The 22,054-nt window shown below is 36.3% G+C and overlaps 1 protein-coding gene across 1 annotated transcript in view; it reads left to right on the top strand.

Moving 5' to 3' along the window:
* Nucleotides 1–20,904, top strand: part of ABCA13 (ATP binding cassette subfamily A member 13) — a gene marked incomplete at its 5' end in the record, with an annotated part of 141,735 nt that extends 120,831 nt beyond the window's left edge. The window contains 4 exons of the mRNA XM_084205829.1: nucleotides 2,504–2,596; nucleotides 15,871–15,976; nucleotides 16,828–16,965; nucleotides 18,449–20,904. Of these exons, the coding sequence (XP_084061955.1) occupies nucleotides 2,504–2,596; nucleotides 15,871–15,976; nucleotides 16,828–16,965; nucleotides 18,449–18,538 (427 nt within the window). The 3' untranslated portion in view covers nucleotides 18,539–20,904. The remainder of the gene's footprint in view (nucleotides 1–2,503; nucleotides 2,597–15,870; nucleotides 15,977–16,827; nucleotides 16,966–18,448) is intronic.
* Between the last annotated feature and the right edge of the window lie 1,150 nt (nucleotides 20,905–22,054).

Here is a 22,054-nt window from a genome sequence, read left to right as displayed (position 1 = left end):
ACAGATTAAGTCTTGAAATTTTATGGTAGCTCCTTCCTATTCATGAAAAAGGAACCTATTTAAATCCCAAATATTTTTCATATTTAATTTTTTAAAAATAGAGTGTTGCTCAATGGGCTGCAGGGACAGCAAAGATAATGTAAGTAATTCTTTTTCCATGCTCTTTTTACTCAGTGTTTTAGTGTGTCTGCTTGCTTGGAACATCAGGTTACTTTTTTTGTGTTTGGCTACCTTAAAAATCCTTACAAAGGGACATGTGAGTGAAAAACCCTCTGATTTTATTAATTATCTGATTGGCATCAGTGCATGAAAAGAGTAAGCCATGGTGTCAGCTATTCTCTTATGCGTTACTGGAAATGGTAGGACAGACCCATCCTCTTAGAAGAGTCCATCTATATTAAATATCTTGTCAGTTCTCTGATATGGTCACTGGTACATTGGTTTAATGGAGGAAACATCAATGCTGTTTTGTAACATCTATAGTGAAATGAAATAAATTAAATGTTCCCTTAGGTTATATATATATATATATATATATATATATATATATATATATATATATATGGTATGTATAATTATATATAAAATTTCTTTAAATGAGGGAAAGATCATGAAAACATGTCCAGAGAAAACAAAATTCAATAATTGGAACAGTAATGAAACATTTGACCAAATGAGATTTGAAGTACAGATGAATTAACAAAGGAATGTGGCCAAACTTCTTCCAGTGTTCTCTATTTTCAGATTTTTTTAGATATTCTTAAGATGTATTTGTTGTCCCAGTCCATTATTGATGGAAAGATTATCCAAAAATTTTTTAGATAATTTTTTTAGAAAATTGTTTTATTTACAGGAGCTGAATTTTAAAATTCATGAACCTGTGTTTGATGGCCAAGTGCTTACCAAGCACACTCATTTAGGGAAAGTGGGTTATGCACTGTGAATTCAGCTCAGTGATTTTCAGGAAAAAATATGCTTTGACTTTTCAGCCCAGTATAAGAACCTTTTGTTGTCAAACACCAGCTAAATAGAAGAGGCCTGTGATCTCATTACTTATATAATGTAAACAAACAAAATCCATCAAATTGTACTAACTACACATTTAGCTCTACAAATTAATGGCTTGAAGCAGACAATAAGTGCAGTGTTACTGCTCACATTGTTGTGCCAGGGTGAAGGAAGGAGAAATTATTTTATACTATTTATACTGTTTTATATATAAGTCCTGTACTTATACAATTAAATAATCTCAAAGCTCCAATGGCCTTGGAGTTTTGAGATTATTTAATTGTATAAGTACAGGACTTTTACATATAAAGTGAAGTTACACATGCATTTGTTGACATGATGAAAGGTATAGAGAGGGTTTGCTGTGTAAAAATCAGGTTTTGAGGGCTGTTAACAATTGAGACAATCTGAGACAAAACTTCTGTTTTAACTGGGGAGGAGTGAGGCTTTATCAACGGTGCCTAGAGCCCTAAATTTGTGTAATTTTGCCACAGCTGGGGAGCATTAGGAGTTATTCAGTGAATTTCCTGATTTGTGGGAAGATGTGTCAGCTGTCTCCCTGTCTCTCTCAGACATAGCAGCTTGGCAGCTCTCACCACAGCCCTGTCATATTATAGAGAAATTGTTCCTAGGGCAGTACTTAATTGCCAATGTTTGTTCAGTCAAAGCACTTTAATTTGCACTGGCCCATGGCTGAGGCACACAAGACATCTCTTGTTTAGCAGTCTCAGTAGGGCTGGGGAGGGCACACAGCGAATTGTAGGAACACCAAACATCTTTGAGTCCTCTTTGAGGTGGTGGGTGTGTCCTGACTGGTTCCTTATGTCTAAAATGCTCCTCTGAAAGAGCTGCTCACACAATTCTGCATAATATCGAGGGTAGCAGTCCACCTGCCATAAGTTTTACAAGTCAAAGCTATTATTTATCATCTGAAGCAGTCACAGAGGACCCTGCTTTTCTATTCAGATGCATTTTCATTTCCTAAATTCTGTTTGGATTGTAGCATTTTGGATTGGCTTCTAGCCTGCAATCAGGCTAAGGGTAATTTTTTTTCAAGGCCATGTGCTATGCAAAAGAGAGGATGAGAAAGCTTTTCATTCTTCTCCCTTTATCCTTTAGCTCAGAATAATCATAAACACGTATTAAAGGGGATAACAGAGTTCATTACTTCCTCAGGGCCATTCCTGAGATTGCTTATGAGGCATTTGCCTGTGGTAATGATACCTTTATATTCTGACCAGAATTGTCCAATAAGTTATGGATTAAAAAAATATAAATAATGGTTATAGCTCTCTTTTAGCTGTCATGTGGTAACAGCTGTTGGTATATACTGATTAGGGTATAACTTTGACTATCTCCCTTTGAAGCCAAAGGTTTTGTGTACCTGTTTTTGCATCTGTCCAGATTCTTTCACTTTAACTAAAGTTAGGTATAAAAAATGTTCTCTGTTTTCACTACTAATTGTTTGGTTTTTTCCCCTCAATTTATTTTGTAGTATGGAAGAATGTGAAGCTCTCTGCACAAGGCTTGCTATTATGGTCAATGGAGCTTTCAAGTGTCTTGGCTCTCCCCAGCACATTAAAAACAGGTATTATGCATCAACATCAAATCTTCTGCATCTTTATTCAATCTAAGAGCTGGCTAGATGCTTTAGTAGTGCTAAGGCATAAGCACTTATGACTGCTAAGAACATCTTCTTTTTCCTGCTGCCACTGAATTTAAAAAAGAGCCAATTAGGATAACTTAGCAAGCTAAATTGACATATGACATTGCTAAAATGCTTTGTAGTCTGCATTGGTAATTGAAAGAGACAGATCTGCATCTAAAATGAAGCACTTCTGCAGATAACCTAAGGAATGCATTGTGAGAATCTGACATGGCAATGAAATACCATTTGGTTCCTTCTGAGGGTTTTTCATAGCAGAAAGAAGCCTTTTTAACAGCTCAGCAGCCAGTACAAACATCTACTTTGAACTCTCTCTGCTCCCTACCAAATTCACTGACAATTGCAGATATTTATGCTGTTTTCTGCATCCTTTTCCTGGTGTGCATAAGCCTCTTCTCTGTTTGAACTCGGCTCATGAGTTAATTTAATATCTATTAATGAGAATGTTTAATTCAGAGGATGTGCTCAAACCACCATAAAGGAAACAGGATTGGAAGCTGAGGGGAAAGTTGCTGCAACTTATAGCTAGAACATTTGTGTTCAGTTGTAAATGTAATTGTTAGGACACACAGTCAGCTGTGTAAGATGATACAGCTCATTTACAAGCAGTGAAGTTACACTGCTTTGTACTAGCTCAGCACTTAGTTCTCTTAAGTGCAGATGCACTTGATATTGGGAACAAGCTCTACAGAAATGCTTTGGAATTGCTGTCTGCCATGCTTATATGGCAGAAGTTATGTGCTTTGGACAACTTGTGTGCCATGATAATCCTTTTTGCTTTCTGGCCTTCCCTTTGGGTAGAACCATAGATCCTTGCTTCACAGCTGCATTAGCAAGATGGGCCTGACTCACACTAGCTCCCTCCTTACCAGTTTCTTTCGTGAAGACAAACTTTCAGTTCGAGATATTACAAACCAGATACTGGAAAAAACATTGATGTCTGCATCACTAATTCTGATGGTTCTATGTGATTGTAGCCTTCTTTACATGTTTGCACACCTCTCAGTTCCTATTTGCTTCAAATTCTGGAGGCAAGAGAAGTCGATTGATTGGCAGCAGTTTCTTCCTCTTTCATATCTATTTCTTCCTCTTTCTATCTATTTCGCCTTTACCATCTTGTCTCTTCCCAAATTTTGTAGCATAGAATGGCCTGTTATCCCACTGGCTGGAGTAAATTAATGAGTGTGAAGGTATCCTTTATTTCTTTTGCATGAGAAACAGATCATATAGAGGACAGTGTGCCTCAGTATGTAGAGGACAGTGCAGACCTTAGACAGGTGAAAATGCTTTTTGAAGACGTGTGTCCCCCCACTCAGGAAAAATAATATTACTTAGGCACTTCAGTTGAGTGTATAAAGTTAGCTGGGATAAATGTGAGTCTTCATTTTTTATTGTTTCAGATCCTCTGGATTGAGTACTTGTCCCTGTCTTGTCAGACTGACCTTGAGAGGGCAAAATCAGACAGTCCACAAAGGCTACCTTCCCCTTTATCTTATCAGTGACTTTGTAATTTTTTTTGACATTTCTGATGTTTCCTTTAGCAGCATCTTTTTATGTTACCTCTTATGGAAAAAAGACATCAAAAGCATACTCATAAGTATGCACCGTATTCATATAAATAAGGCAGCTATTTCTCAATTTGCTGCACTCCTCTGTAGATAAACTTGTTTCAGATCACAGTTAGTAAATCAATGCAGAAGTATCCTGCTGGAAGTGTCATCATATTACTTCTTATTGAGATGATACTAGTACTGTTATTACTACAGAGATAGTCACAGATCAGCCATTCTGGAATCAAGGCTTTATGAGTGCCTCTTTCAAATTCTCTAAAGCAAGGTCATAATAAGAATATTTGGCAGTCATGTTCATAGCAATTATTTTTGTTTTTTTAAATCATTGTAACTTTGTCAAAAGCACACCTTCTCTATATTAAGAATATTTCATACTGTCAGTAGATTTGTGTTCCATGGCAGTTCTTTAATATACGTCCTTAGTGACCTTCACATAGGAAAATATGTGCACTTGAGATCAATATTGCTGAGACTTTCTACACAAACTGTGTAGCTCAAGCTGCACGAAGATTTTTCATTTAAGGCAGGACTAAAATCCCTTTAACTCCTAGCTTATTGATTGACTTGGTCTCCAAATTTTCCATGCTAACTGTTCAGGAACCTATTGAATGTTTTTAAAACTTTAGAACCATTTACTAAGAAAAAAATATCTGTGAGCTTTATCAAAGTATTTAATTAAAATCATAAAATTTTCTGAATTTTCCCTGACTGCCTGATACATTTCCTTGGCTGGAAAAACAAAACTACTGTAGAGAGCAGAGTCTTAAAACACCACACACACAGCTGCTAAAGCTTTCAGAAAAGTAATTTCCATGTTTTCTTTGGAAATCTTTTGACAAGTGCTAGGAAGATGTCAAAGACTGTTCCTGTACTCCGTTATTTTGTTGCTTAGTCTAGCTTCCAAACATCCCTCCAACACATGCCAATATGATCTTTTATCATAAAACCTTGGCTATCATGCACTTACCACTTAAAGTAGTTGTTAGGAGATTAAAAAACATTGTATCTTCTGTGCAATTAAAGTTCCAAACTTACTTGAAGACAATTTCCTGGTATGCTACCTTGTACCATATGGAGGATTCCTGCATCTACACCAGGTGGGGAGGGGGCAGAGAAGCAGAATTCCAAAGAAATCCATTGAAACAATTAAGCTTTAAATAATTTTAAAATCTTAATTTTCTCATTTTCTGCTCCACCTGTGAGCATCCTGAAAAGATTCCAGGACTTGGAAGAGAATTGAGTGATTCCTTCCTTCCACTTTTCCTATGATTTAATAGCCCTATCATTCTCATTGCCATACAGAGCAAAATACTGTTTCTTCTAAAGTGGTAGATCACAAGGATTAGTAAATCTAAGCTGCTATTAGGAAATATCTACCTGGAAGGAAGGAAGTTTTACTTAACAGCCGCCTCTACTGATATGATCACCAATCTTTTCCTAGTGTTTCAGTGTTTCCCTGCAATTAGCACTGTCTATTATTTTTGTCCCATGCACCATCTCACAGCAAAAAACCCATCACCTCTTACATTTTGTTTAAAAAAAATGTTCCATGAAGTAATATAAGGAAAGCATAAACAAAACTGATTTTGTTGCATCTGATTTCATTTAATTACCAGTACCCTAAAAGTTTCTAATTTTGGACGGTGTTTTTTTGTGCTATGTGTGTCAAAGAATCAGGCTAGTAATATACACATTCATATTAACAGGGAAGAATGGCACTAAAATAAATTAATGGGGTGATAGTTGTAGATTATCATGGTTTCTTTGTTAGATTTTACGGCTTGTTTTTTAAAATTGTTCTTATTTACAAGCAGTTCTTGACATCCTTAAGTCTATTTTCAATTTGTTTCTACAAATCAAATTGAAGAAATATTTTGAAATCAACAAGTGTCCTGATCTGGCTTTGAAGATTGGAAGGAGATAAATCTAACTACTCTAGGAATACTTAAACCAAAGAAAATGTTTCATAGCTTTTATTTATAAAATACTAAATCCTGTACTGTAAGAAATAGAAGCATATTTTGATATTACACCTGATTCTATTAGTATGTCTCAAGAATTTTCTTCCTCTTCTAAATGTACACACATACACTAAAATGATGTTCTTTCTTCCCTTCTTGTTGAATTCTCTCTTGATGGAAGTCCTCAAAATTGTTTCATTTGTTTATTCTTTAACACCACTCCAGCCTATAGAGTCCAGATTATGATCACCTTGTTGATGGGTATGTGATGAAGGTTTAATGGGTCTTCCTTGGGGCCCTGTTAAATTTGCTTCTTTGCTGTGCTGGGGAGTTCAAGGATTCAGCTCTTTCTTTCTGGCTACGCTTTCAGCCCTTGGCAGATGTGAAAGATCATTAATTGTGGACTGAGTACAACTTTGTCAGATGGCAGGAGAAAATTCTAATATGAAGGGTATGGGTGAACTCCAGAAAGATGCTAATGTGAGACATAAATGCTTCATAGGATTATAAAAAGTGATGCTGCTTCTAACGTGCGAGACTTGTTCCATTTTTCCAGACCTTCTGCAAGCCTGTCAGAAAATGGTCTTCCAAAAATGTCTTCTCACTACAAATGTCAGTGTTTGCGTTTCTGCTCCCAGCTGCTGAACCTTGTCTATATTCATATTTGTTTAAGCAGATTTAAAGTATCTGCAGATATTTATCAGCAGAATAATAAGGGTAAAACTTCTATATAGAGGCTTTTTTATTGTAGGTGGCAAATTTATAAACACTATCAAGAAATGCATTAGGTAGAAAAACAAACTGAAGGACAATTTTCAAAAAGTTAGCATTTTAGTTCTAGATGTAGTTTGTCTGAGATTGATGTGTTAACAGTTGTGCCCATTAAAGCCTAATTTCAGACAACTCCTGCCAACAGAGTCAATTACTCTAAATTGTGAATGGATTACATTTAAATGCTCTCTTCAGTATTCTCCATTATACTTAATGCTTTTTTTAAAAATTCACAAAAGCATTTTCATGTGAGATACAGCTGGCCAGTTCTCTGAGAACAGCATTTTGAATATTATCCTTCATTCTAGGGCCATCTGGACAGACTTCTCATATCAGAAAAACCCATACCAATTTGTCAGGTGCTGGACATCAAGTCTTTTCTCAAATTTTATCAGCTAGCCATCTGATTAAATTACCCAACAATTAATTCATTTGCTATAGCTGTGTAGTGGTTTTGAGTTGCCAATTTGAGGTTTCCTGGCCAATGCACCAATTAATGTGGTGGGTTCAATGCTGGCCAAACAACAGTGCACTCACTAGAATACACTTACTCATTTCCTGCTGTGTGGTAAGATTAGGAGGAAGGCAAAGCAGGCTCAAAACTTTAAATGGATACAAATAAAACTTTATTAACAGAAACCAAAAGAATAATAAGAAGTAGAAAAAAATATTTTAAACACTTTCTTTCCCCCCCCCACCCCCCAACTTCTTCCTTTCCCTCTAATGATATACAGAAACAATTCAGTGAGTTTATCACCTCAAGAATAGTTTTTCCTCAGTTCACTTGGGAATCACAAGAGAAGAGGGAGAAGAGTCCCTCGTGTCAATTTATGGAGACTTCTCCACAAAAAACAGCTCTCATGGCTTTTAATTTCCATGAATAGCAGACGCCCAGGAATCTGCAATTGTGAAGTTCCTCCCAGCTTTCCCACAGCTGCATTTATGGGCCATGTCAGCTTATGGGGTTCTATTTTAAAGCTGAGCTGTTCAAGAGCAAAGGTTCTCTTTAGCTATTTCTGAGATCATCTTCATCTCTGATGACAGAGATCTTCTCTCCCTGAGGGCAAAGGGTCTTCATCACTCTACTTGATCTCTCTGTTCAAACTTCTCATGGGATCACAGCTACTTCAACGTCTGCTTACTTTAGCATGGAGGCCTTTGCTCATATCTAGAATTTGAACACTTCATCTCCCCATACTTTCAATGAGTTACAGGGGAAAAGAGTCGAATGTGTCAGTTACATTCTTCTCCATAGCTTTACATGAGGATTTCAGCCCCAAAATCAAGGCACCTCCTCATCCTTCCTACATGGGACTTGACTCTCTTCGCTGACCTTGGTGTCTTCATGTTGTTCCTCTATGTGCTCTCACTCAGTCCTTTCTCTCACCCAAGGGAGGATTAAAGGGGTCTGAGAGTCTTATCTGTGCACTGAAACAGTTAGAATGGAAAATATGTTGGCAGACTATTCATATTTTACTTTTTTTTTTAAAGTAGATGAAAATATTTTTCAGCCTTTGGTGGACACTGTTATTAATTGACATACTAGCAATAAGCATCTTATATGCTATAAAAGATAAAAATTAATATAAATATCATTCTTCTTGATCAAAAAAAGTCTTCCTGTTGTACATGGAAAATGTATTAAGGCAGTGGATGTGTAATCATGTAACATAGCTATTAGTTTGTCTTTCAAGAGGAAAGTTTGAAGAAAAGAGTTCTTAAAACTTAAAAACCACTCAGATTAAGAGTTCAGGAATGAACAATATCTTTTCACTCTCCTAAAATTTTGTACAATATTTATTCCGTCCTGCTATGCATGTGCATCAGAATGCTTTTTTTTTTGGTCATTTTATACTCTTTTTCACAGGATGCTGCATTGTATCTCTAAATAAATCATTAAATCATCTGCAGCTAATTAGGGCACCATATTCTTCTCTTTCCCTAGTATGTGTTTTACTAGGAGTTTTTCAAAACTCTTCTTAAATACAGTATTGTCAGCATTTATTGGGTCAGGACTTCACAGCATCTTTGTTTTCCACAGCACTTCTGGGAAACTTGATTTGAAATAGTTGCTCCCATTTTATAGAGGAGTAACCAAAGATTAGTGCTAAAGTTAAAAGGGTTTGTGTAGTCAATCTGAGCAGTTTATGACTAAATATTTTACATTTATTCAATACTGCATTCAAAGCAAAACTCCAGTTAATTTCAGCTGTAGCTGTGGGTGTTCCAGAAGGCACTGTGGATTCCTCCTGCCAACTGGAGCCCTTCATTTCCAGGTAGGCCCTTAAGAAGACAGGAAAGCACTGAAGAAAGATGTGGTCTAAGTGAGTCACCACAGCCCCTACAGGTGTATGAGGATGAAGGGTAAGATTTGGTTCCCTGGGGTGTTCTGGAACCATGAAGCACTCTCTTCCCTTTCTCATCCCTTCCCTCATCAGTCTGCTCTCTCATTTGCAACATTTTCTAGGCATTGCAGTAAACAAAGCCTCTTGTCTGGGTAGGTACATCCAGTGTATCTTGTAAGGCAGTCACAATAGGGGTTTCATTACAAGGTGCTGTGTGGTGATGTAATTGATGTTCATTACATAAAGCAAATATAACAGTGGTTTAAATTTTAATTCTACGTCTTGTCTCCAGTAAACACTTTTTAGCTTGAGATTTGACCTTGAAGTGTTGATAAGGTCTTTTAGTAGATATTTTAGTGTGTAATATCATGATTATTATGTTATTAAAAATCAGAACACGCAAACCCAGTCAGAGCAACACAATGATAATGTTACTTACTCCTGACTTTTTCACTGTTGAGCCCCAGAAGGTGACTTGAGGAGAGAGTTTGGGTTCTTTATAGGCTGTACCATCAGCTTTACACCGGATTACAGCACTGCTGCTCCTATTTCTCTGGGAGTGAAATAGATAAATAATGCAAGAATAAAAAAATCCCTGATACTTGGCAGTATGTGCAGATAAACAAGCACAAATATGGAGACATTTGTGCGTGCACCTATATAAACAATTATCAAGATTTTTTTTAGGGTTTCACCCCATATTTAGAAATCACACCTAAGAATTTACAAGCACCCAGAGAGCAAGGCAAAGTTGTACCCTGCACTGTTCATAATCTAGGACTGTCACTGTTATGACAATTATAATATTGAATACAGAAATTAACTTTAGATGGTTTGGTTTGAAAGCCTGAATTTGTGTGAACAAACAGTGCATGTACAATACACCTGAACAAGTGTTAGTCATCATTTTAATAACTGGTTTTGTGTTTCTATTGTTACCCTGGAAAAGTCATGATTACTTAAAAATGATGAAACAAACTCTATGAATAGTACGTGGAAGAGAGACTTTATAATTTATTTATGTCTGTTTGTTTGCATCTAATCAAGTTTATCTGTTCAGCAAGGCTGAGGTTTTTAATAAATGCAGAAGGAAATCCCATTTTAAAAGTGACAGGGCATTTGCATTTGATTTTAGCATTTAAAAATACAAGTATTAGCATTGTATTGTAAATACAATTTTTGGCATTAAAAATGCATGTATTTAAAAATTAATTACCTTTTTTCTTGGTATTGACTTTGCTTGTTTTTTACAGATGAAACAATTAAATACATCGTGTGATTTAAAATTATCTTAAAGTGTGATTAATTTGTTTTAATGATTTTATTTAAATTTTATTTTCTTTTTCTCCCAATGTTTTTCAAAGTGTTTAATTTTCAATGTTGTTCAAGATTTGTTCTGTTTGTAAATTGTATTTGTGTCTAAAGCTGTGAGAGGAATGACCTGGATGTGTATCCCATGCTTCAGCAATTATACTGGTGTAGCTAAGTTATCTTGCCTAGATGAGGCCTATTTTAGCTTAAATGATTTCGTGATTCTATTCACTTAGGGAAAGTAGAACCATATCTGCCTGCAAATGAATGTAAACCAAAGCAGAGGGATAAACAGTACAGTAGAATATTATTCTCTCTCTTTGATTTATGGCACATATTCTAAAAGATGCAGTTCCTTGCAGACGTTAAGTGCCAATGTTCTATTTACTATTTTTACTTTTTTATCCAATAATGTTATTTTGAGGCAGTCCTTTGATTGAACTAGTACATACACAAAGTATGCACATTATATTTCAATCAGCAACTTTCTGTGAGCTGCAATTTTTTGATGTGAATATATGTATAAATATAGCACAACATTGTCCAGGAAATATACTCTTTGATTAGGGGGGAAGTAAAGCATATGGGTGATTAGATGCTCTTCTTATTTCTCAAAGTTTAGGAAACGGGGCCATGTTCTTCATTTCCTGAGTTTACATTCAGCAAATTTTACTGGGGGAGAGAAGAGTTGGTAAATAGGCTTTGGGAAGAGTGTGATTTGATGAGCTGTTTATGCTGGACCTGCTGTAACTTAAAACAGTGGTTTCAAAGTCTGGATTTTTTTTTTTTTTTTAATTTGAGCAAACTTTTAAGCCTTTTAAATGAAAATACAGATTTTTTTATTTTTTAAGCAAATAGAAGTTTGATGATAATGTACTTTCCTTTTCACCCTTCACATAAAACAGGTTTTCATGGGTCAAGTTTAAGAAAATTAACCATTGGGTAATTCCTCTAGGGACTCCTTGTGACCAGATGAAGGCTCAGCTGTGTTTCAGCCGGGACTCTTGTCCCCATTCAAACCTCTGAACCAAGACCTCCAAGGAATGGGCAGCAGGGAAGCTACCCTGCCCCAAGTGAAGCTACCCTGCCCCAAGTGGCCGCTCCTTTCCTTGATATTCATGAGAATTTTCAGCCTTTGGGCCCCTAAATCCACTTCCAAGAGGATCAGGAAAGCATCCAGGGGGCTTTCTCAGTATAGATTTGGTTACACTTTATTTCACTGTGCGACTGGAGCCTGTACAGACACATATCTGAAGTCGATTTACATAAACTATTTTTGTACTGCTGGTAGTGTGGCCATGGGGCTGCAAAACTTCTAAGAACTGAGGAACCATTTGGGTGATTTACCCAGGCTGACCTTCTCTTGGGGATATTTATACCAAAAGAAGCCTGAGATCAGGTTATACAGCTGCTAGCACAGTATTCTCTCTCTGAAAGTGATCAAAAGGGAAAAGTAGAGGAACAAGATTAGCTCAGGAAGTTACTTTACCACATTACTCAACTACCTTCAGCAGTTTCTTTTTTAGAGGCTTCTTAAGTCAGAAGTGATTTTAGTGGATCCCCACGAGTTTTTCGGATCTCTAATTCAACTCATGTCAAGTTCTGACATCAAGCACATCCTATGTCAATGAGTTGTACAGTTTCTCTACATAGTGAAGATTACTTCATCTTGCTGACTTGATGTTTCTTTTCTTATAATTTAACTCTGTGACCCCTGTACTTGCATGAGAAAGAGTGAAGAATTATTTCTTATTTTCATTGCTTAGTCATGATTCTGGTCTCCCTAAAAATACCTTTTGACTGCCTCATCATCTTTCTTTCATGATGAAAAGTTTTAGCCTATTTAGTAATTCCTGGCATGGAAATATTTCCATTTATTGCTACCTTTTTACGTTCCTTTTGCTCCCTTGTTATCTGAGTGCTCAGATACCTTGAGGACCATGTAAATTCGAAGTGTGGACTTGTAGTTTTTGCTAAGCTCCTGCCTCTGTAGCTGATGCTGTCTTTAATAGCCAAGTTAGTTTACAGTCAATTTGAGAGTTTATATTTTAGCTTCAGTCTCATGTTGGCATTTTAACAGAAAAAATACTCAGTAAGTTGTACTCCCAGAACCACTAATGAGGTGAAAGTTGAGCCTGAACTAGGAGTTTGACTGAAGAAGAAGAGGAAGGATAGAGAGAAGAAAAATATTTCATTTTTTCAGAATATGTGGTTTTGTGTGTTTGTTTATAAAAAAAAGAAGTGCAGATGAAGTTGAAGTAACGTGGCAGTGCACAATGTGTTCTCTGTCCAATAGCTTTGAAGAAATGAAGAATCTTTTGCAGCAGATGGTTGCTGAATGAGTCTGCTGGCTCAACTTTGGCCATTCTAATGATAATGTCTTCCTTTTCAGGTCTTGAGCTCTCAGGTGCTAAAGGTTTGATGCTAACAGAGCTAATCAGACCAGATTGTCGTTTTCTCTGTAATTCCGCTTTGTGTTCCTGAATTAATTGAATTGTCTGAATCAGAGAGGAAAACAGAATGAATAAAATGGTCAACTCAGTTTCCATTTCCTCAGTGCACTGCCAAAAGCAGCTTGCTAATTATAGCAGGGGGAAATGTTTATTGCTGATCAGCTTACTCTATATGGGGAGCTCTTGTACTAAAATGAAGTATAAAATCAAGGTATAGAAGCATCATAACTTGACTAGCCAAAAGAAGAAAATCTTTTAAAGTTTTTTATTGGTGCCATGCTGGCATTTATGCCATTCGCAACTTAGAACTAAACAAAAGTTGCACAGACTCCTCTGTCTCTGCTAATCAGAATTTTGATTAATTTTCTTTGGAAACTTCATTGCATATAGCAATTTCATTTTATGAGACTGTTGAATGTCTCCATAAACCAGCATTTTTCAAACTGTAATTCAATGGTCGTTGTATAGAAATGCCAAAAAGCTGATCAGAATCAATGATCTCTTGTAAAATGTTGCCTCAGGTTAGCTGTCAACTGAATTGAATACCATTGTTAACGATATCCATCTTTGTAACAACTTTTTTTTATTGTTACATGTATTTTTTTCAGGGATGATGCTATGCATTTAAAACATTTAATTAGAGATTTATTTAAAGCATAGTAAATCATTGCAAAGCAAATCTGCCAGACACTGCTTTGGACTCCACCTAATTCTGGATCTCTGATGAATCAGCACTGTTTGTCTGTCAGGCTGCACTCTCCAGTAAATATTTTGTACCCTGCTGTCTGGACTCAATACAATTTAGTTCATGAAACATCCTTCAGGAACCAACAGACAGGACACTGCATCAGGATGTTTCTTACTCCATTTCAAGTAGTTCAGTGGTTGCATTTGACTACAATAAAAAATAAACAAACCAAAGAAATGAACCCAACCAAAGAAAAAACCCAACAACAAAACAAAAAAAAAAAAAAACAACCCACAAAAAACCCCACAAACAACCAAAGGCTAAAAAACCCTACGCTCATTTATCTCTGATGGGGCTTTTCATTTTTATGCAGAAGCTGCCACTGTTTTGTGCTACATAAAAAGTTAGGATTTTAGTTTGAGATCCTCGGAAATTATATTTTGAATTAATGTGAAAATCTTAATAGAATCGGATCTGCGGTCTATTTTTTTTTTTTTTTTTGTTATGGAAACTTGCATTGCTCTTAAATCAGTGCTGATCATTCCTTTTTAACAACAGTTTCTGACTCAATGCAAAATAAAAGTTAAAGCCCTTACATTGCTAAATATTTATTATAGGTGAGGAACATGTGATGTTTCATGTGGAGTATTTTGCTGGGAATCATTCATGCACTGGTTAAACAGGACACATATCTCAAAATAGTTCTTACTATCTTTTTTTACCTTTTGATTGATAATCTGTAGACATTTTTAAACGTATTGAAATAGGGCAGCATTGTAGAGTGTGCTGTGATATATCCTCTGCTTTGATGGCATGAAAATGTGCCTCTCACCAGTCAGACCCAATTAAGCCAGCTGCTGCCCTGAATCATGAGCTGCACACAGGAAAGAGGCGAGAGGAGAGTTTTGGCACAAGGGCAGGTTATGGAGGTAATCACTGGGAGCCAAACCACTGGAATAAAGGATTTGGCAATGAGCAATTGCCGCACTGGAGAAGGAAGAAAAGGTAGTTATGCTGTAATGAAGGATGTGGGACTGGTGGTGAGTGGAAAGATAGAGGAAGTGACAGATTTCTGGGGAGACAAGGGCAGTGCTGCCCAAGCTCCCTGTCCCCATTTCAGGTCTGCCTTTCCCTTGCTCATTGGCAACAGGGAAGAGCAGTGGCAGTGGAAAACTCTTCTGATGTGGCTCCTGCTGGTGTTTTCCCCAGAATTAACAAAGAAGGAGAACCCAAAGGAAGGAGGATGTGTAGCTGCAAAGGAGGGAAAGGGTGCAGCACAGTGCCTTTTTGTCCTATGTCTTTTGCTGTGCTCTGTCTGTGCACTCCAGTCTGGGGACTGGTGCAACACAACCTCCATTGCCTAAGAAATGTGCTTCAGAACACAGTTGTCATTTCAATATTCACTGGTTTATTGCAACTTTCCCAAATAACCATCAACAGTGAGTAAAGCTAATAAAAAAGATAGTGTTGGTAAGATTGCCTACACTTAAATTTTATCACACTTGTGTTGAGAAAGAGAAGTTCATTTCCTAAATTATTCTGAGAGAGATTGCATGGTCATAGAAGTCAAAGAAAATTTGTTAACTTTGCCATCTCCCTAAATATCCCTACACTTGCCTTTGCATATCTTTAAGACACCATTGTACCCTGCAGAAATCTTCTTTTGAAGGTGCAGCTTTGTTTACAGATTTGAAAAAAAAGTGCTACATGCCCAGTTTTCTCATTAGAAAAGTTGAAGGATCTTTTTTTTTCTTTTTCTGTATATGTAATTGGTAATCTTCATGGTTTTATACTGACCACTCAGAGCAATATAGCAATTAAAGCATAGTTTACTTAATGAAAGTTCTGGTATATTAAGTAGTGAAACACACTAGTAACTAAAATTAGGCATACCATGTTTATTGTCTCTGTTATTACTAATTTTAAAACTTTTTCATTGAAGTTCTGTTGTTCAATAGCATTATAGTAAAACCAAAGAGATAATGCTGTATGCATGCATAATATTTGATATAATGGTAGGAAAATCAATTGAACCAGATGTTCTCCTTGTCTTCATGGTGTCCTAATGGATTTATGTTTCTGTGTCTCATTCCCAGGTTTGGAGAGGGTTATTCTGTTAAGGTTTGGCTTAGCAAAGAAATAAGTTATGGAAGAATGATTTTGGACTGTCTACAAATGCATTTTCCTGGAACACAATTTAAGGTACAGATAAAACTCCATGTTGTAGTGTATGGCAGGATTAATCGTAAGAATAGTATGTACATGTTTGGATATTTGCATGTTTGGATATATTCATGTTCTTGGGAAAAGTACATATTTATTTTTCTATTAAGAAATTCATAAAAATTTGACTTGTGATGTTGGTTGAATCAATTCCAAACAGGCATCTAGGCAATGTAATAAAAAGGCCTTTTCTCTGACTGAAAATTTCCTTTAGCTTTTATTAATAAAGTTGAACTCAAATCTGTGTTCACCTAAAGTAGGACTACAGTGTAGTCACTAAGAGTATTTGCTTTGATTGCTTTCAAAGCCCAGAGTTGATAAGTCTCAGCCTTTACTGCGATTCTTTGATTTAATACAAAGCCTTATAAGCCTTATAAAAGACTTATAGCAATTACATTTCAATAAACACTCTCAAAGGCTTTTACTTTAACCGTGTTTAGGAAAAGAATCATGGGAAACCATGTCTATCTTAGATATGAACCTCTTTGTGGGTATAAGTCTGTATTGAGCTCAGACTGCTCTGCATCTGTATATGTTCAGCCTTTTCCCAGACTGCATTGTAACAGCACTAGTCTGTTAGATTCAAATTGCTCTAGTTTTATATTTTTTATGAGATTAACAAGCCATCACCTCACAAAATCTGTACTCTCGATATGAACCGCTCCTTGCGCTATGAATGTAGACAAAATATGTTATTTTTTAAAAGCTCATATTTTTCAGATTAATCTGCAATAAGAGCCTATTGAAGGTAGACTGATTGTAAGCAAGAGTAGCTTTATCACAAAGAACATTCACTTTTATCTCTTTTTATAATTTTTGCTTGTTTTCAGGGACAACATCTTAACCTGCTTGAGTACCATGTACCAAGAAGTCAAGGATGCTTAGCAGAGCTCTTCAGAGTCCTAGAGAATCACAAAGCATTTCTCCAAATCAAACACTACTCCATTAGCCAAACCACATTGGAGCAGGTATTTTATAATTTTTTCTTTCTTTTCTTTTCCTGCCCACATGCTTTTTCTTTCCTTTCCTTTTTTTTTTTTTTTTTTTTCCTAAATGTGCTGTGTATTGTAGTTATTGATGTAGTAGAACATTCTATCACTTTTTGGGTTACCAAAATGCACGCAATACTTCAGCAGCTTCAGGCCACCTCAGGTCACAGTGATTCCATGTCCCACACTGCTTTTATGCTGGAGGTGAGCATACTAAAAGCATCACAGCAAACCATAAGCATGTAGTGTGTGCAAACATAATCTGTACTTAGATGAATCTGGAGCTGTGTGGGACAACAAGGTAGGACTGTGAACTACAGCCTCCACAGTCCAAAAGTTGGGGTCTTACCAATATCTTTGAAAAGGCTGAACCGGTCTCTGTAAATGTAAACCTTAGACCTTCAGAACATTTTCATATGAGAATTTTAAATGCACAAACAGACAGAAGAGACCCAGCTGCTAAAGACCATGAAATCTTATTCTGAGAAAAAAAACACATTGATGGCAAGCATGGGATTTCTGGGTGATTGTGATGTGTCACATCATCTTCATCTGCAACTGCTTGTTATTCATTCTGCAAACTGAGAGGCACATCTAGTCAAAATATTAATTTTCTGTGATTGATGGTGTGGATTTGTTCCTTTTCCCATGTGCAAATCATTATTGAAGTATTCTCCTCTGTGCTGGTCTACTAACTACTTGTAAATGATCTATTCACTGAGTGACTGCATATAAGGTAATTTCAGCCTGTTTCTTCAGGCATTGTTCACTCAGGTTTACTTCCCCTCCATTTTTCATGGTGATGTATCACCTCAGTCACCTACCACTGCATCCTCTCCCCGACTGAGCGTCAGTTTTAAACAGGAAAATAGTTCTTCACAATAACAAACATAATTTAAATGCACCCCAAGTTTTTTGCATATGAAGAAGATCATTTGAATAAAGAAGAGCCATTTTCCCCTCTACATGCCCTGCTGTGAAATAGTTGTGTGGTTAAAAATGAAACAAGCCTTTATGTAGTAAGATCTGTGTTGAAAAAACCCAAACCAATTCAAGGAGGCACATTAGCTTTTGGATCAAAGTGTGATTTCACCTTGAAATATTTGCACCCTCCTCTGTAATATTTATTGGCAGAAACAGATTCTTTAGGTATGTCATTCAAAGATAATTAAAACAATTGTTTCATATTTACATGTGCGCAAAATGCATTTTTCGTATTCTGATAACTTATTTTACCATAATTTTTATCATTTATCAAGCCCTGTCTTAGCTGAAGAGGGGAAGAGGGATTATTTCTAGACTTTATAAAACATGTTTTTAGAGGTGTTCCCTCAACATGAGTTATTGATTAGTTTATCAAAAAACTAAGGAGAGCAGCTAAGAAATGCCATCACCTATATCCCCAAAGTCTGAATTCAAGTACTTTTATTTTGAAAATCCTACTTTTTATCATGTCTTACAGGTGTTCATTAATTTTGCGACACAGCAACAAGGAGTCCCACATTCTTCACAAGGATCTCCTGCTATTCATCATGATCATCTCCCAGTCTAGGCTCAGAACAGGATACAGATTCAACATAACATATGTGTGTATTTGTGTGTTTGCATACATGTGCACACAAGCTACATGCAATCACTTTTCATCTGTGAACAATTTGTGTATGAGAAACAGATAGTAGAAGCAGAGGTGAGCTTTCATCTGTAGGCCAGAAGGAATGGTACCAGTTCTTGGTTAAGCAAGATACTGATTATGTGGACCAAAAAATCTGCCAAAAAGTAAGGTTTTCTTAATTTAACTGGAATTTTAAAATACAAATGGACTAATTAATGCAGAAAAAAAGGCTGATCTGAAGTGTCAGTGTGTAGTAGATTTTTTTTTTTGTGGTGGCTCTGCATTCATTTGACTATAGTACTTTCTTGCATGTACACTTAATATCTAATTTTTACGTGATAAGGCAAGAAAAAACAATTGAATGGTAGCAATAGCTTGGCTATCACCCAGTATTTTTATTTAATCACACAAATTGAGAACCTTTCAATTTTCCTGTTAATTCAGTTCTGTGTTGTGACAAGCTAAATTAACCTTTTTAATGTATAATGGATGCACTGTATTCCATAAGGCTTTATGTTAAAGAGGTTATTAGTGTACTAGCCTAGTCTGCCTCCGAGTTATCTTAAGTAAATTTAACAAGTTTTCATAAATCATACTTGACAATGAGCCTAAGCCTGCAGGTTGCTGCTGGAAGTATTCTCAAGTACCTTTTTAATGACCTAGTTTGTTTTTCTCATCTTTTTGTTTCCTTTTTCCTCAAAAAGAATGTCAAAATGCTGTTTAATGGGAATGCTAAAGGAAAAGAAGATAAAAATTCAGACCGTGATCAATAAACTTCTCAATAAATATATTATGATGCTAGATACTTCAGACAAGGCTGCAGTCTTCAGCTTGTACTTGTGGAAAATAAGTGACCATTTAATGGAAACTCCTTGTATATTGTGCTTGGAGAAAAAACGTGTGAACTTTTTTTATAGTAATTGGCTGCCTCATCCAAAACAAGTCTTTGAAGCTTCTATGAAATTAGCTCATGCCATTTTATTGGACTACACTGTCAAATAGCTGAAATTGTAGAAGCAGTGACTTAGAAATTATTTGCTGCAATATGATTTTGGGTGGGCAGGGGTGAGGGAAGTTTACTTTGAGATGGGAGAATTTGATTTTAAATGGCCAATATTGTAGAGCTGCTGCTATACAATGATAAAATATTTAAAAAATATATATATCTGTGTTTTATGCTTTGCAAGCTGACTCAGAAGACTCTTTATTGAGCTTGATTTGTTCATGTTGCTTTGACCCATTATGCTTTTTTAAAATCAGGAATTCAGGTTGTCTATTTAAAAAGATGAAATTACGTCCTTGAAAAAGAAATAAAACCCTAAAGATTTACAGGCGTTTTCTGCATGTGCATATGGGTCAGAGTGAGTGAGCTTATGAAAGTGCTTTATCATTAGAATGGATTGGTATAATATCAGAACTCTGCCAAGCTACTCAGGACCCAAAGCACCTAGGAACCATTGAACCCCAACAGCTACCACCCTGGGAGAAGTGCCATAGCACAATGGGATGTCCATACTTGATGTGAAAACAGTTGTCTTTGATTTCTTCATGAGGCTGGGAGTGGAAGGTTTCTAAGTTAGGTCTAAGGTCCCCAGTAAGAACAAAAACAGTCGATCTTACAAAGCAGAGTGTGAGAGAAGTGGTGGACGTGAAAGGAAAAGGAAGGCAGATGCAGGAAATTTGGGCAGAAGTAGAAATAAACCATCATTGAAGTAGCCTGCTTAATTTTGGCACCTCAGGATGGAAGAAACTGAGCATTCAAGGAACAGCCAAGGATCTCTGAGTCATAGTCTGAAATCACTCAACAGAACATTTGTGTACCTCTTAATTGAAAAAAGTAGAAGGGAAAGCATGGCAGTCATGTGCGCAGGGCTTTTGGCTTTTTTCTTTTATTTTTGTTGGTGTGTCTAGACCTGTAGATCGCTGATATTATGAGTGATTGATTTTATTTTGTTGTTATTGTTGTTTTTATAAACTAACATCTTTCTCTCAACCACCACAAGTCCTTAAAAAAGTGATGAAGTGTACTCAAGGAGATGTAAGGATTTGGGGAAGTAGATGGTTCCAATCCTTGCAGTACAAGGCAGTTGAGCCAAAATATGAGATTTGTGTGAAATTGTGAAAAGAGCGTTTATTCCTGCTGAGGAAGGGTGTCAGGCAGTTGAATTAATAAAACAGCCCTGCAGTTTGCTTTGACCAAGGGAAGCATAAAAGCACAAGACTCGCTGTGGTGAGACTGAAAAATGATAGCCTAGCCGAATGCTCAGATAGGGGAGCTTCTTCAAGCCTTAGCTGTGTAACACTAATTAAATGTCACTTTTTTCTGATTAAAATATGAAAGATTATATTAGTTTAATAGATGAATACAGTAAATAAGGTTTGCTTCAGACTGATGGTTGGGTAAATTCAGTTAACAGTGGTTTTCTTTTTCTAAATTACTTCATATGCATCTCAGGAGACCCAATTTAATTCAGGCAAGTAGCAAACAATGTCTGTCTACCAATCCTTTATGGGTAAAGAAGGTTAAAATCTAATTGAGTGCCAGTGTACCAGGTACTGTCTCAGAGGATATTTTCCTTTTCTTTAACTTGTGGCATTCCTAATGTATGCAAGTTTCAACAAAAGTCTTTTGAAGATTTTTGTTTCATTCATTTATTTATTTATCAAAATAAATCACTAAACTAGGAGTCTGGACAGAAAAGGTCAATTATATATTAATGATGAAAGAATCCTTGAATTCATAATTCATGAAGAAATATCTCTTAACACCTCTGAATTTGGAATCAAACGCAGCTGAGGATTTTAACAATACTTCTATTGTGTGATTCTTGTTAGAAAAGTTTCATTTTATTCCAGCTGGAAATTTCTCTGACTGTTAAAGCAAGGCCTTCGCCGTGAGCAATAAACTAGAATTAAGCTCAAAGTTATAAAATCAACTGAATATCTGAAACACTCAACACTAAAACTGGGAAGATGATAGTCATACTTTTAAGGGACTATTCCACAGCCCAAGTCAAAAGAAGGGCTTTGGCCAACCTTTGAGCAGATTGTTTCAGGCTCTCTTTTTATTTTCATACAGTAATAAAACAATGTGACCAAAACCAAGCAGTAGGTCTGAACTTTAACTCAAAGTATCACAAATTCAGTGTGGGTGGAAGGGTGATAGTATTAGTGGACAGGATGTCAAAACTCACAAATTACCTCTTTGAATATGGCTGCATATTAAATTTCTGTACAGACTTTTTTTCTTCTGGAAAGAAAGAACTTATTTCTCTGGTTTGGCTCAGTCATGACCACGGAAGATAAATTTTGCCCAGGGTAGTGAAGGACGTATAACATGATTTTCAGGAAAGGAATTGGGTACCTTTTGAGCTTGCTTGTCCTTGTGAAATTTGAATCACTGGGGTCTGAAATCACATAAATTTGGAAGCAGAATCGACCTCTTACTGGAACTGG

This window comes from Fringilla coelebs, assembly GCF_963513975.1.
Source record: "Fringilla coelebs genome assembly, chromosome: 1".
In the NCBI taxonomy this organism is placed as follows: Eukaryota; Metazoa; Chordata; class Aves; order Passeriformes; family Fringillidae; genus Fringilla; species Fringilla coelebs.
The sequence above is the reverse complement of the archived record's forward strand: the minus strand, read 5'-3'. Positions and strand labels throughout refer to the sequence as shown.